General features: G+C 47.0%; 1 protein-coding gene across 3 annotated transcripts in view; it reads left to right on the plus strand.

Moving 5' to 3' along the window:
* Window positions 1-12663, plus strand: part of LOC142067492 (sodium- and chloride-dependent betaine transporter-like) — a 42051-nt gene that overhangs the window by 2621 nt on the left and 26767 nt on the right. For 2 of the 3 annotated variants that reach the window (XM_075116172.1, XM_075116151.1), the window contains exons 2-4: window positions 6801-6995; window positions 10888-11022; window positions 12397-12537. In XM_075116172.1, the coding sequence (XP_074972273.1) occupies window positions 6803-6995; window positions 10888-11022; window positions 12397-12537 (469 nt within the window). In that variant the 5' untranslated portion in view covers window positions 6801-6802. Of the gene's footprint in view, window positions 1-3449; window positions 3636-6800; window positions 6996-10887; window positions 11023-12396; window positions 12538-12663 lie in introns of all 3 variants that reach the window. The other variant, XM_075116162.1, reaches the window with a different exon arrangement.

Below are 12663 nucleotides of genomic sequence, written 5' to 3' on the forward strand. Positions count from 1 at the left end.
AGAGAATTTGGTGATGCAAAGGCTGGTTTCTGATCATATTTACATCCCATTTATGGACTTCATCAGTTAGTCTTGGCTTTTTTCTAGGCTGAAGTAAGAAACCGCCTCTGTGTCTCTGTAGCCCAGAGCAAGGATGGTGAGCCTTGGACACTGACAGAGACTGAACTGGCACTGAGAACAACAGCCTACACTGCTTTTAGCGAGGGACTTGCCACTGATCCTCAGGGAAGTCTAGCCACTGTTAGGTACTTGGGAGGCTCTCCTATCATGGCAGCAGAGGACAGGGCAGGAACTTTTTGGTCCCCTCCTGAGCTGGGGGTGTGTGCTTTGAAGGATGATGCTCTGTAATCCTTGCAGCTTGTATCACAGATGTACATGTCATTAGTAAACTCACAGTTGCTTCTTATCTCACACTTGCTGGTGTCAGTAAGCAGCAAAATCACTGACTGCAGAAGCGTTGCTCTTACGCTGGAATGTTGGAGAAAATGTAAGCAGGATCTGATCCTTGTGACAGCCTCCTGTGCTCCATGAACCTTGCTGAACAGATGCTTTGAGAATGCCCTGCAGCCCACACAACCTGGAAGTTAATTAGAAGGTGTAAAGAAGCCAGCTAGCTTTCAACAGCTTGAAATGAAAGGCATTTTAATTTTGACTGCTGTCCTGGAGTTGATCAGTTTTTCTCTTGCTATATCTTTCCTTGCCTTTCTCCTTTTTGCAGCTGGAGTGAGCCACCCTCCAGCAGCATTCGGGTGTGGAAGCAGCTGTGGTTGAAGCAGCCATCCCTGTTCACGTAGCTGCTCTTAGATTGGCTGGAAAGAACTTACTTCTACTGCTAATATTTTCCTGTCCATCTTGCAGATATGACCTATTCCAGTAGCAGCCCCCACACACTAATCTAACTGGGTTTGCTCCTTAAGCTGTACCTTGGTACTGCTGTTCCTCACTGAGCCCTGATTTTCTGTCTCTGCTCCCACAACCGCCCCCGCCTCCTGCCACCGAAATGCAACACAGGATTTCAGCTGCCGACTCACTGCTGGCTCATATTGTGCAACCAGAGAATTTTCTGTGTCCTGCTCCTCCTTTTGTAACACAGCCCAGCCTGCTTGCTTTCTGATTCCTCCCTCCTCACCTTAAATTGCAGTTTATGTGCTGGGTTGCTGCTTATTTCAAAATGAAACCAAGAAATATAAACGCAGTGCAGATGTCTGCAGTATCACCTGTGATTCTGCCTTCTGCAGCTCCAGCAGCACCTACGAGTGCCCAAAGGTACTTTAAAACTGTGCTTCCTCTAATAAGTGTTATCGACTTCTTTTTAACGACATCTCTGTTCGCTGTTCACTCTGTTTCACTCTGCTCTTGAGATTGTCTTCCTCTCATTTGCCTTAAGATAAAACAGCAGAAGAGGTCAAAAGGAGGATGTTAACTTCCCAGCAGCAGGAGCTCCTCTGTGACAGCAGCTGGGAACATGCAGTAAGTTTGTGGGAAGAAAAGCTTTAGGAGAATTCCTAATGGCTTCTTCCTCTGGTGCCAATATCCGAGGTGGCTTCTCTCTTGTGCCTTGTCTCACCTGAGCAGCCCTGAATAAGCCCTTTTTGCCCTGTGAGAGGCTGAGGATACCACCACTTTTTGCTTTCAAAGGACACTTTCAATCTCCTCTTTTTCTGATTCCTGCCTCCCTTCTTTAGTTGCAGCTTGTTCCCAAATAAATCCAACAAATGCTGTTCTCCTGTATTTCTGCATTGTGCTTTGGCACATTGGACCCAACTGGTGAGTGTCCACAGCGCTTCAGAGGTGTCCTTGGCTTTCCTTGCCTTTTGTGGCCATACTCAAAGGATCCCTTGGTGGTAGGTGTGGGACAAACAGCCCAAAATTCGTGATCAAGGGGAGACTGGGCTACCTCATTCAAATATTGAAGAAGGGAACTTGTTGGTGTGGTCTGTGTTTGTGGCTGCCTGCATGTTGCCTGCTCTCTTTCCAGTGCCTGGGGGAATCCAGGTGTATTCTTATTTTCTCAGCAGTAAATCTCATGGGGAAAAATGTGGCTGCCTTCATGCACCAAGCCCAGTACCAAGTCCAGTACCATTTCATATGGAGCTGCCTGTTGCACTGGGCACAGAGGAAGCCCCCTCCTCTCTGTGGGAAGATGACAGGCTGGGGATGATGTCTGAAAAGGGCAGTCCAGGCCTGGAAAAAAGCAACCCCTCAAAGTGCTGAGGGTTGAAAATATAGCAGGGCACCTCTAGAATAGACTGGTGAGGTCAGAGGGAGCTGAGGAGGGTTGCTGCTGCTGGTGGTGGTGGTGACTGAGTGGGTCCAGGAGAAGGGTTGACTGTGGACTGTGTCAGGTGGCATCTTAACAGTTGGAAGAATCTTACAGCAGAGTGAAAAAAAGAGACAGGGAACAAATGAGTTAGAGGATTTTTCTCCAAACTTTGGTGAAGGAACAGCAAAAAAAGTGCAGGCAAGCAGCAAGGGGCAAAGTCTTTTCTCTGAACTTGTGTATTAAGGAGAGGGGCATCTAGAGGGAGAAGAAAATGTCTGCCTGTCAGGGAGGATGTAACACAGTGGGTGGCTGTGGCTGCTGTGGGAGAACCAAATTGTTCCTAGCTGGAAACAAGAAGTTATTTGAGTTCCCATCTGGCCTGAGAACATATAGGGCAGGGGCACAGTAGGATTAAATGTTCAGGAAAAGAGCCAGGAGGTGTGTGAATAGGCTTTCTCATAGAAACAGCAGGCAAAGCTGAGAAGGAAGTAGTGGGCATGTGTAATGCTGTGCATCGCTTTGTCTGGGAAGGGAGAAGCTGAGGCTTGTGGCATAAAGGGCCAAAACTCTGGGCACTAGTTTAATCTACTGCCTGTTCCCAGTTGAAAAGGTTTGATTCCATAACCAGGGTGCTTTCCCTCTTTTTAAAATAGGAAATTGAGGTGCCACACCTCCCCTGCTGGTCTGTGTCTGTCCTGGTCCTGTTCCCATTGCAGCATTCCAGCTCTTGTCCTTCATATTGGCGTATTCAGGAGTCAGAGGACAGGTGCAGAGTCAAAGCCCTGGTCCAGGTGTCCCTGAGGTGGAGGCTGTTAACAGCGTTGAAGCTGTGGGCTGGCACTCAGGGCATTCCCTTCCTAGGGTTAGGTGAGAGGAGGTGACTCCCTGATTGCAATCTCCCCTGCCCCCATGTGTGAAACAGGTCTATCGCAAAAACAGGTAAAACACAAATATTAGTAGAAATAAGCTGGTTCTTGGAGCCACCTTGCATTAAAAGAATGAAAGCAGAGAATTAGCTAAGTCCTTTCCTGTCAGCTTCTCATGACATCCTCAATAAGCCCAGACTTAAGCATCATTGTACTTGATAATGTGCCCTGGACTGCAGCAAATTGGAACGTGCCAAGGACTGTGACAGATCAAACACATTTCATTAAGTATGTGTTATTTTTTCTCTCACATTTGACAGTGCGTGGAGCTCTGCTCCTCTCAAAGATGAGGAGGCTGTGCTGCAGCATCTGAATGAACTGATTAGCCAGCTGGCAGGCCTTGCCGCAAGCAGGCAGTGGGGAAAGGGGCCTTGCCTGGGCTTCAGAAACTGAGAAAAGACTGGCGGGAGGACCTGATGTTTCCACCGCCCGATCCAACCCAGCAGGTGGGCTAAGTGAAGGGGGCAAAGTTGGGACTGGGAGGACTTCTGTGCTGGTGAGCTGCAGAGCTGCTAGCTCCACACCAGCCAGCATTTAGTGTGTGCCTTGATTTCTGGGTTGTGCTACCTTCTTTAAATGTGGGGTTAGAGGCTTGAATAAGCCTGTTAGAGGACTGATTCAGCAGCACACTCAAGTGTAGATCCACACATGCTGTAGTACATGGGTTTGGGGCAGCACAAGCCATACCAGTAAATAGGTGCTTTCCAGATTATGGACCATAATCTGGAATCTGAAGCAAAGGCTTCAGAAAGAGAGGTTGCTTCCTTAGTGCCCTGGTACATCTGCATTCAACACTGAAACTGCTTGTGCCCTCAGCAGTACTGCCTCTGTCTAAGCCCTTCTTGGAAATAACTCTAAAACCTCTCAAATTTAATAGGGGACCAGAATCTTTCTGCAGTGTTTTTGAAGAGGCAGCTATATAGCCAGAGGATGGTCTTTGCTGACCCCTGACTGCCCTCCTCCATAGTTTATGCTCCCCTGTTCTTGCTGCAGCCCCCTTTACTAAAGGCAGTGTAAATGCCTTGCATGGGATTCAGCCCTCTGCATTCAGAATCCATGGAAATCTACTGCTGATTTCAAAGGGAGTAGGACGGACCCTTCAGCACCAAGGCAGATGGGGGAACAAAGACTTTTGTTGCCCTAGGCATTTAAAAAGCAATTGGTGTATTACATTGCGATATCTGGCTTCCTTTCTTTACTTGAATGACAGAGGAAGGAAACACGCCTTGTGCCAAAAACTGCTTGCTTTGCTATGAACATTCAGTAAAAGTTGTCTTTTCATATGCAAGCATTTTTCCTAGCCCCAGGGCCTGATATAGCCAGTGGGTTAGCGTTAAGGAAATAATTTCATTTGCACTGGGCAACTTACAGAAGCAAATGAGATACAGTAGTAATGATGCTGTCCTGTGTGGGGTAAGTGCAAGGATGGCCAACCAGTTCCTGCTCCTGCTTCCCCCTTGCCTCATTGAAAACTACACCAAAACGAGTGCCATGGTGTTTCTAAGCTACTGGGCCAGTTTGATGTTAGGGCCACACTTGCTCTTATTCCCAGTAAGCTCAGACTCCCTGGTAGTCCCTATGCCCCATGAGATGGCTCATACCCTGATGCTAGCCCAGAGGCAGATGACTGGAGAGAGACTAGGCAGAAGGAGAGAGGGAATGGTTTGCCGTCCTGGTGCACCGTCCTGGTGCACCATCCTGGTGCAAAAGGTTGATGGATAGGTTTGGCGGTCCTATCAGGTAGAGGCCGTCAAGCGTGGTGAGGCTGTGCTCATTGTGCTGACTGGGAGAGGTCTCTGGACTGAGCTACCTCCAGAACCGTGCTTGGGCTTTGCCTGGGAGAGAGCAAGCAGACGTGGTCCAGAGCAGTTCCAGGGGCAGAGGAAGAAGAGTTGTGTGGGTGATGCAGGTTGCTGTCCCTGCTGCTCCCTGGAGATGGGGATGTCCCCTTAGGAGGCACAGTGGGAATGATAGATGTGCTATTAAAGAACCTATTAAACCACTGGCAAACCAAATCTGCGAGTTAATGTGAAGGCACAAAGCCCTGATTAAGCTGCACTCATGGCTGGTAGGAATGGAAGGCTTTAGCAGAGATGATGCTGCTTTGGAGGGGCTTGTTTCCCGTGTAGTTTCCTGATCCCAACATGGAAATGTGTATCCCTTGCTGATGCCAATCACCCCTTTAAAGGCCAACTTCTGCTCAGTAATGCCACCAGTGAGATGTAGCTACAGTTAGGGCTTCCCTGGCATAGTTCATTAGCTACCCTGCCCGCGTTAGGTCTGTGCTTTCTGGCTGGTCACATATGTGCATCCCTACCTCAGGTAACTTATCAAAGTAAGCTTTTGAGAAGAATCTTTTTAGCTGAGTCAAAGGGAGCTCTCTCTCTTCACACTTTAGTTTCTTCTCATAACCAAATGCCTGTAAACAATATGAAAATGTTGTCAACAGGAAGATTTAATCCGGTCTATGTGAATTTTTGGCTGGATTTAAATTAACTGGCCAATTAAAGGACTTTGTGTATGATAGAAAATTGTCTCTTGTAACAAGTACCCACTAGCCTTCCTTAATTAAGATAATGCTAAACATAAATCAGGATTTAGTATAGACCAGAGAATGTCTTCTTTGTACCACCCTACAGGCCCACATTCAGTGTGCCTGCTCCAACAGTGATTTCGCTCTGTGTTTCCATGGCTGGGCTTTTTCCTACTAACCTTTTCACTCAATAATTGAGGTTGTCTAATCATAGTTTAAGTTTAAGGATAAGTCTGATTTTAAACTGGTCTGATGCCCAGGCCTGAAACACCTCACAAGTATGAGGTCCTTTTGCTCATCTCAGGGGCTTTGTTTCCTTGTTTTGTAGTCTTTGCAGGGTTAGGCATCAAGTGTCTGTTTGCTATTGAAGGGAGCCTCAGTCAAATAAGCATGCGTGCATTTTGCTGAGGTGTCAGGCTGTATGGTAGCGTGACATGGTGTCCAGGGGGTCAAAGACAGCAGTCCTGGCAATGCCTTGGAATAAGATGGTAGGTCATCCATTCTTGTTCAGATTCTTAGTCCGCAAGTTCTCTGTCCTGCTCTCTGAAACCTCTCCAGGAGAGGGCTGCTGTATAAAGCACACAGGGAAGGGAAATTCCTGCCCCTGTGCTCTGCATCAGTTCCAGCTCCTTTTCTCTTCCTCTGAACTGCCTTTTCCAAAGTCCCAGCCAAGTTTCCAGCAGTAATGGAGGTGCAGAGCATTTAGTCAGTGTGCAGAAGGGCAGGTGGAGGTACAGTAAGGCTGGTGGTCTGGGAATTACGAGGAAGGGTGCTGTGGGGGGGAAGGGTGAATTCAGGGCTCAATCCAGTGAAGGGGTGAATCAGTGGGTCCTTCTCACCTGACCAATGACCTTTCCTCTGTTCCTTTAGACTAGACTTTCTGTCCCACAGATGTAACCTGGGGAAAATGCTTTGTCCTGATGCTAAATAAGCCATTTTCCTAAGGATGAGGAGAACCTCATGGTCATACTAGGAACACACCTGTTGTGGTGTTTGGTCCCCTCCCTCCTCTTCCCACAAGCATGTCCCACAGCAGCTCCCTATGTCCCATGCTCTCTTTTTCCTCTGTCCCACACAGCCATGACAAGATCTGTGGCTAAGAAAGGAGAGCCCAATGGGGCCATTGCAGTTCCTGAAGAGATAAAAAAGGAGGAAATGGAAGAGAGAGGCCAGTGGAGTAGCAAAATGGAGTTTGTGCTGTCTGTGGCTGGGGAGATCATCGGTCTGGGTAATGTGTGGAGGTTCCCATACCTCTGCTACAAGAACGGCGGTGGTAAGTACATAGCATGCATGAGTTGCCCTAGGTCTGTAGGCAGAACAAGAGATACATGTGCACCTGGATCTATTTCTCCTACACCTCATATGCCCCTACATGTACCCCCTTGCCCTGTCCTCTAGCAAGTTAGCTCCTGCCAAAACCAGGAGGAATAGCACCAAAGGGTGAATCCAGTTTCCCAGTGGGTGCTGTTTCTTAAAGGAGCTCTCCCAGGTTTGGATGCTGAATTGAACTTTAGTAACTCTTCAAGGCTCTTGGGCATCTCAAGAGGCAGATGCTCTTCTGGAACCGTCAGAAAACTGTGAGTGGTCAAAAAGCCAGCAGCAACCTCTTTCTACATAATTCCCTTTTCCCACCCTCTCTGTCACCCCCACCTCCCTCAGGCCCTTGTTACAGAGGAGGAAAAGCTTTGATGGTGCCCATATCCTTGCCAAGGCCTAGAACCCCCTTCCTTGTACCTGGGTGCCCACCTCCTTCTCCAGGGCACTTGATCTCCCAGCAGTTCCTCTCACAGGGCTGGTTGCCCTGTAGTTTTTAGAGAAACACAGTATTTTATTGTGTCAGTACAACTTGATCAGGTCCAGAAATGAGGGAGGATACCAGATACCCAATGCTGAAGCACCTTGGCTCGTCATATAGCCAAATATAAGGTGGAAGGACCATCACTGAGAACAGGCATGTGAAGGATTTTCTCAGAGAACAGGAAGAAGAAAGACATTGCTACCTCATCCCCTGGAACAGTTCTCCCAGTGGTCAACCCACTGCTAGGGAAATCCATCCCCAGGAAGAGTTAATTCCCCTTTCCTTTTGTTTCTTGCGTGATTCTCCTTTTCCAGTAATACTGCAATAAGATCATTAAATGGTTAAAAATTAATCTTTCTCATAACAATAAAATGAAACTGGGAAAGAGGAAGGGAATAATTGACTGTCACTAGCTTTTCTTGGTGAATCAAAATCTAACTTTATAAAAGAAAAGGAGGAATAATAAATTACATGTCAAATACAGCAATAACTTCTCTTTTGTTCGTGTTCTCTAGAGACACCTTGAAATAATGCTTTGGGACTTGCATGTTCCCCCTGCTTTAAACTTCCTTTCTTTGAAGACCATGCCACAGAGGCCTTTCTTTCCCAAGGTTCTGTCAGCTGTCACCAATGGACAAGTGATTCAGCTGTTGTTCTTCCCAGGACTACCAAATTCCTGTCCGCTGTGTTATTACCAGGGTTTATCCAAATCAAGCAGGATTCAATACCATGTCTCCTCTGAACCAAAAGGGGGTTTGGTAAGAGGATGGTTAAAGAAAATGGAAGGAGTTTTTCTTGAACGTGGGGTGCTTTTTAGCAGAACCTCCAGTCTCCTTCTCTGAGGTTTTGAAGGTAGGCACTGGAGGCATCAAAAGCAAGTCAGACTGGCATGGGTTAGCAAACACTAGTAGTGCGCCAGATCGAACAGCCCATTCTGCAGTAATGCTTTGAGAGAGAAGTCATCATTTTTGCATGGAAAATTCCTTCCTGAGCTCAGATGATATCTTTCCATAGTATATGCCTATGGTATGTGGTTCAGTAGTCCTTGCAATTTGTATGCTAATTAGTGTAAGTGAAAAGGCTACTTTTGTTCATTTTAGATATCTATTGAATAACTTTTTTTTTCTTAAATTAAACTACTCTGGAATATCTAAGGCTGTGATTCAGAGGCCAGCAAGGCTAGGCTTGGGAAAGATTAGGATGGGAGAGTCCTTCTCTCACAGCTCACACGCTGTCATTGCAGAAAACATGCTGCTACTGTAGAAGGTACATTTCTCTCTCTAGTGCCCTAGGGAAGGGAAGCAGATGGCCAACAAACTAGTATGGGACAAGGCATTGTCTTTCCCAAGACACTCAAAGATATTCTCACCACTGGAAAAGTCCTTGAAGTTGCAAAAAAGACATTTTCCACCTATAAATGTCCCCCACCCTGACCCAAACTGGAGCTTGCTGTCCCGTCACCTTTCTCTACCTTCAGATAGAGTGAGATGGTTATAAAGCTGTAAAGACAAATGCCATAAAAACAATTGTGCTAAATTGCTCTAAAGCAACAGAGTGTAAACTTATCTATGGTTGCACTTTCAAATCTGATCTAATTGCTCAGCATCCTGAACTTGTTATTGACTTGTTAGGAAAGAGGGCCTGTTTCTGGGGGTGCCTTTCAGGGCTGAGTCTCCTCCAGTGGAGCAGCAAACTGGGGAGGAGACCACAACTGTGGAGTTTCAGCTGGCAACTGCTCTGGGAAGGTTAAGAAAGACAAGACAATAGAGGTGTGAGAAAGCCCTCATTACTCAGATACCAGAAAGGAATCAACCTCTGGGACAAATAGTATCAGAGGAGAGGGTCTGGCACCTGCTGAAAGGCTCATCTCTGTGCAGGAGAATAAAGCTGTCTTGCAGATTTGGCATACAGATAGATGTCTTGCAGCCACTGAAAGCAGCAGCTGCCTCTAGTTCAGCGTATGCAGTTCCCATTCCCTGCTCTGCAAACCTGGATGGATGCTATGAAGCAGCAGCCTCTCTCCCTCTGGCCCCAGGTCCCCTGCAGCTGTGTTTAGGGGAAATTTGGATGTTGCTTGTTATTGTAACATTGTTGGCCTAAAAACAAGAAGTGTTTCTAGCTGCTAGATGTCATGGGAAGGAATTTCAGTGCGAATGCCTGTGCTGGCAGGGGAGGAGAGGGCCTGGGGGACAATGTCCTGCTCAGCTGAGAAAGGGGCCCTCATCTCAGCTGTGAACAGCTGAGATGCTCTCCAGGCACTGGTGGTAGGAGGTACTCACGACCCAAAGTTTGCTGTATGAGATGGCAAGTCCTCTACAGCTGTTCCAGTGAGGCATGCAGTTGCCTTGGCCTGTTTGGAGGGGAGTGAAAATGTGAAAACCTACACTAAAGATGGGGAGAAAGACTGTGAAATGACAGAAGGAAGGTCAGCAGTGAACCTGAAGTTCAGAAGCAGTTTTGAGCAGAACGGTGAAATTATCAGGTGTTTTGGTTTGGCAGCAGAACTGAAAAGAAGGAAAAACCTGTTCAGACAGCTGAAGAGTGCATTAAACCTTTTATTTTTTTGTTTGTCTTTTCTGATGCATTGTTTTTGTTGGTCGTTTTGTTGGACAAACCCCCTGCTCTCTCTCCCCTTCTTCTTTCATTTCATCGAGGGTTAATCTGAGGGCTATTTCAGGCTGATTTTTCTTAAGGCATTTCTCTGTATTTTATAAAAAAATTGAATTTGAAGAGACAAGTTAAACTTCCTCATTTTGATAATGCTAGAAAGACACTTTGTTGCCCTTCCCCTATTTCCATTCTTTTGGTGCAAATTGCTTTTCAGATTCGACATGAAATATGTGTCAAATGAATTTATATCCTGGCAATTTTACTCCTTACCAAGAAATGTCAGCAGCCTCCAGGTTTGTATCCTCTGGGCAAGTGGGAGTTTTGCTGTGACTCCTGGGAAAGGCAGAACAAATGTGGTTATATGAAACAAGATCTCCTTTTGCTTTGCCTGACTCCTGCTAAAGCTAGAATGAGGTCAGGAGAGTGAAGCAGGGAGAACTTCTCCAGCTCTTTTTTTTTTTATTTATTTTTTTTTTTTAAATCCCCTTGCCTGATTACTCCTCACCTCTAGGTTTTGGCCAAGATCAAAGGCAGAAGTACTGCAGTAGCATGAGAGAGACAATATTTGTATTTTTTTTCTGAGAAATTATGATGTTGGAGACCTTGGTTTTTTTTTAGCAGAGGTTGCACGGTTAATTCAGAGAAATATTTGTGTTTATCTAGCCAATTCCAGCCGTGGCCGCAGGTACCTGGTGAGGGGTGGTGGCGATAAGGTTTTAAAGAGGTTTCTGAGGCAGCATCTCACCCCTCTCTCCAGGAGCCTTCCTCATCCCCTACCTCATCTTCCTGTTCACCTGTGGGATCCCCCTGTTCTTTCTGGAGACAGCGCTGGGGCAGTACACCAGCCAGGGAGGGGTCACTGCCTGGAGGAAGATCTGTCCCATCTTTGAAGGTGAGTCAAGTTACAGGAATTGCTGGCAGCACTTTCTAACAGTTAGTGACTCAGAGCCTTTTCTGGCAATGTTATTCTGGTTTTTGTTGGTTTTTTTCTTCTCCTTTATTCTCCCTCCCTTCCTCTCTCTCCCAGCCTTGTTATCTCTCCGGGTCACTGCTGTGTGTGCAGGGGCAGTGCCCTGACTCCCCCATAGGTGACGAAGGGTGTGTGGTGCTGGCTGGTCCAGCCTAGCTACGGTCTCTGCTTTGAGATACTCAGAGCCCTGGAGAGAGGAGAGCAGGGTGGCCAGCAAGCAGGAGGAGGAGGATGGAAATGTCAATACACAAACACCTGCATGTAGTCCAGGACAAATACTGAAGAGAGAAGAGAATGAGGAAGGCTGGCTGGCTTATGGCGCTTTCCTTGCCCATTGCTGTGCCCAAGGCTGCTGTGGCAGCATTTGCAGGCTGGTGTCCTGCAAACTGAGGGGGATCACAATGCATGCACCAGTCTGACAGCCCAGAGATGGGCTAGGTGGTGCTTAAGGCACAGGTATAAGAACCAGGACTCCTGGGGCTCTGGGGAAGGTTGTTTAATGGCATTAATATGTTTATGAATCTAACATCCACAATTCTGCTGTCCAGAGGAGAGCTTATTACCCACGTTTTGCAGAGAGAGAAACCTGTGCTCAGGCAGATTAAAGGCCTGGTTAGTTTGCTCAAGCACAGGAGTGCAGTGCTATTTGAAACTCCCTGGGGAGTCTGGGACCTCCTGTGCTGGAGACCCCTGTGCTTCAGCATGGGGCCTGGAGGTGGACAGCAGTGGCATCTCAAAGGGCACTGACAACCAGTTTTAAAAAATTTAATTGGGCCATTCTGATCCGATTACTGTTCTAATGTCTCAATGAGCAATGGGCACAAGCAGTACCCAAGACCAGAGCTCAGCTCCTAGGTCTGTACTTTTGCCCCAACACCATACTTTATGCATGATGTATATCAGCCATGAGAACATTTTTTGCCTGAGTCTTTCTAGAAGGAAGAAACTCACCTGCATTTCTTTTATTTAAAGGCCAGAGGTGGCTTTCGTGCAGGAGAGGCAGTGTAATGCAGTGGCATGGTAGTGGTAAGAAAAAAGTTCTCCCTTCAGCAAAAGGTTTTTTCTCTGTTCCACTGTAGACTTGTCTAGAGATACCAACGATGTTTCCTGTCTGCATGCACAGTCACAAAATCCTTTCTCTTTCCCTGAGGTAGCTCTTGCCCTATTCTCTAGTGAGCCATGTGGTTGGTGTTGCACCTTTCTTACCATGCCATGGTCTATGTCTTTGGGGGTAAGCCCGACATGCTGGGAGTTGGTTGGCAGTCCCATCCTCACCTGCTTTGCCTTCCTTCACAGGAATTGGATATGCCTCACAAGTCATCGAGTGCTATCTGAATATCTACTACATCATCATCCTGTCCTGGGCACTCTTCTACCTGTTCAGCTCCTTCACTGCAGTGCTACCATGGGCCAGCTGCGATAACCCCTGGAACTCGGGTACACCTTCCCTTGGTCGGCTCCTAGCTCCTCCCAATTCCCAGAAATTATGTGGGGTTTGTAGAAAATATTTTTCATTCAGATAAAAGCTCTCGTGAGCTGCAATGTGGCTAGGGACTCCTGCAA

This window comes from Phalacrocorax aristotelis, chromosome 1 (genome assembly GCF_949628215.1).
Source record: "Phalacrocorax aristotelis chromosome 1, bGulAri2.1, whole genome shotgun sequence".
Classification (NCBI taxonomy): Eukaryota; Metazoa; Chordata; class Aves; order Suliformes; family Phalacrocoracidae; genus Phalacrocorax; species Phalacrocorax aristotelis.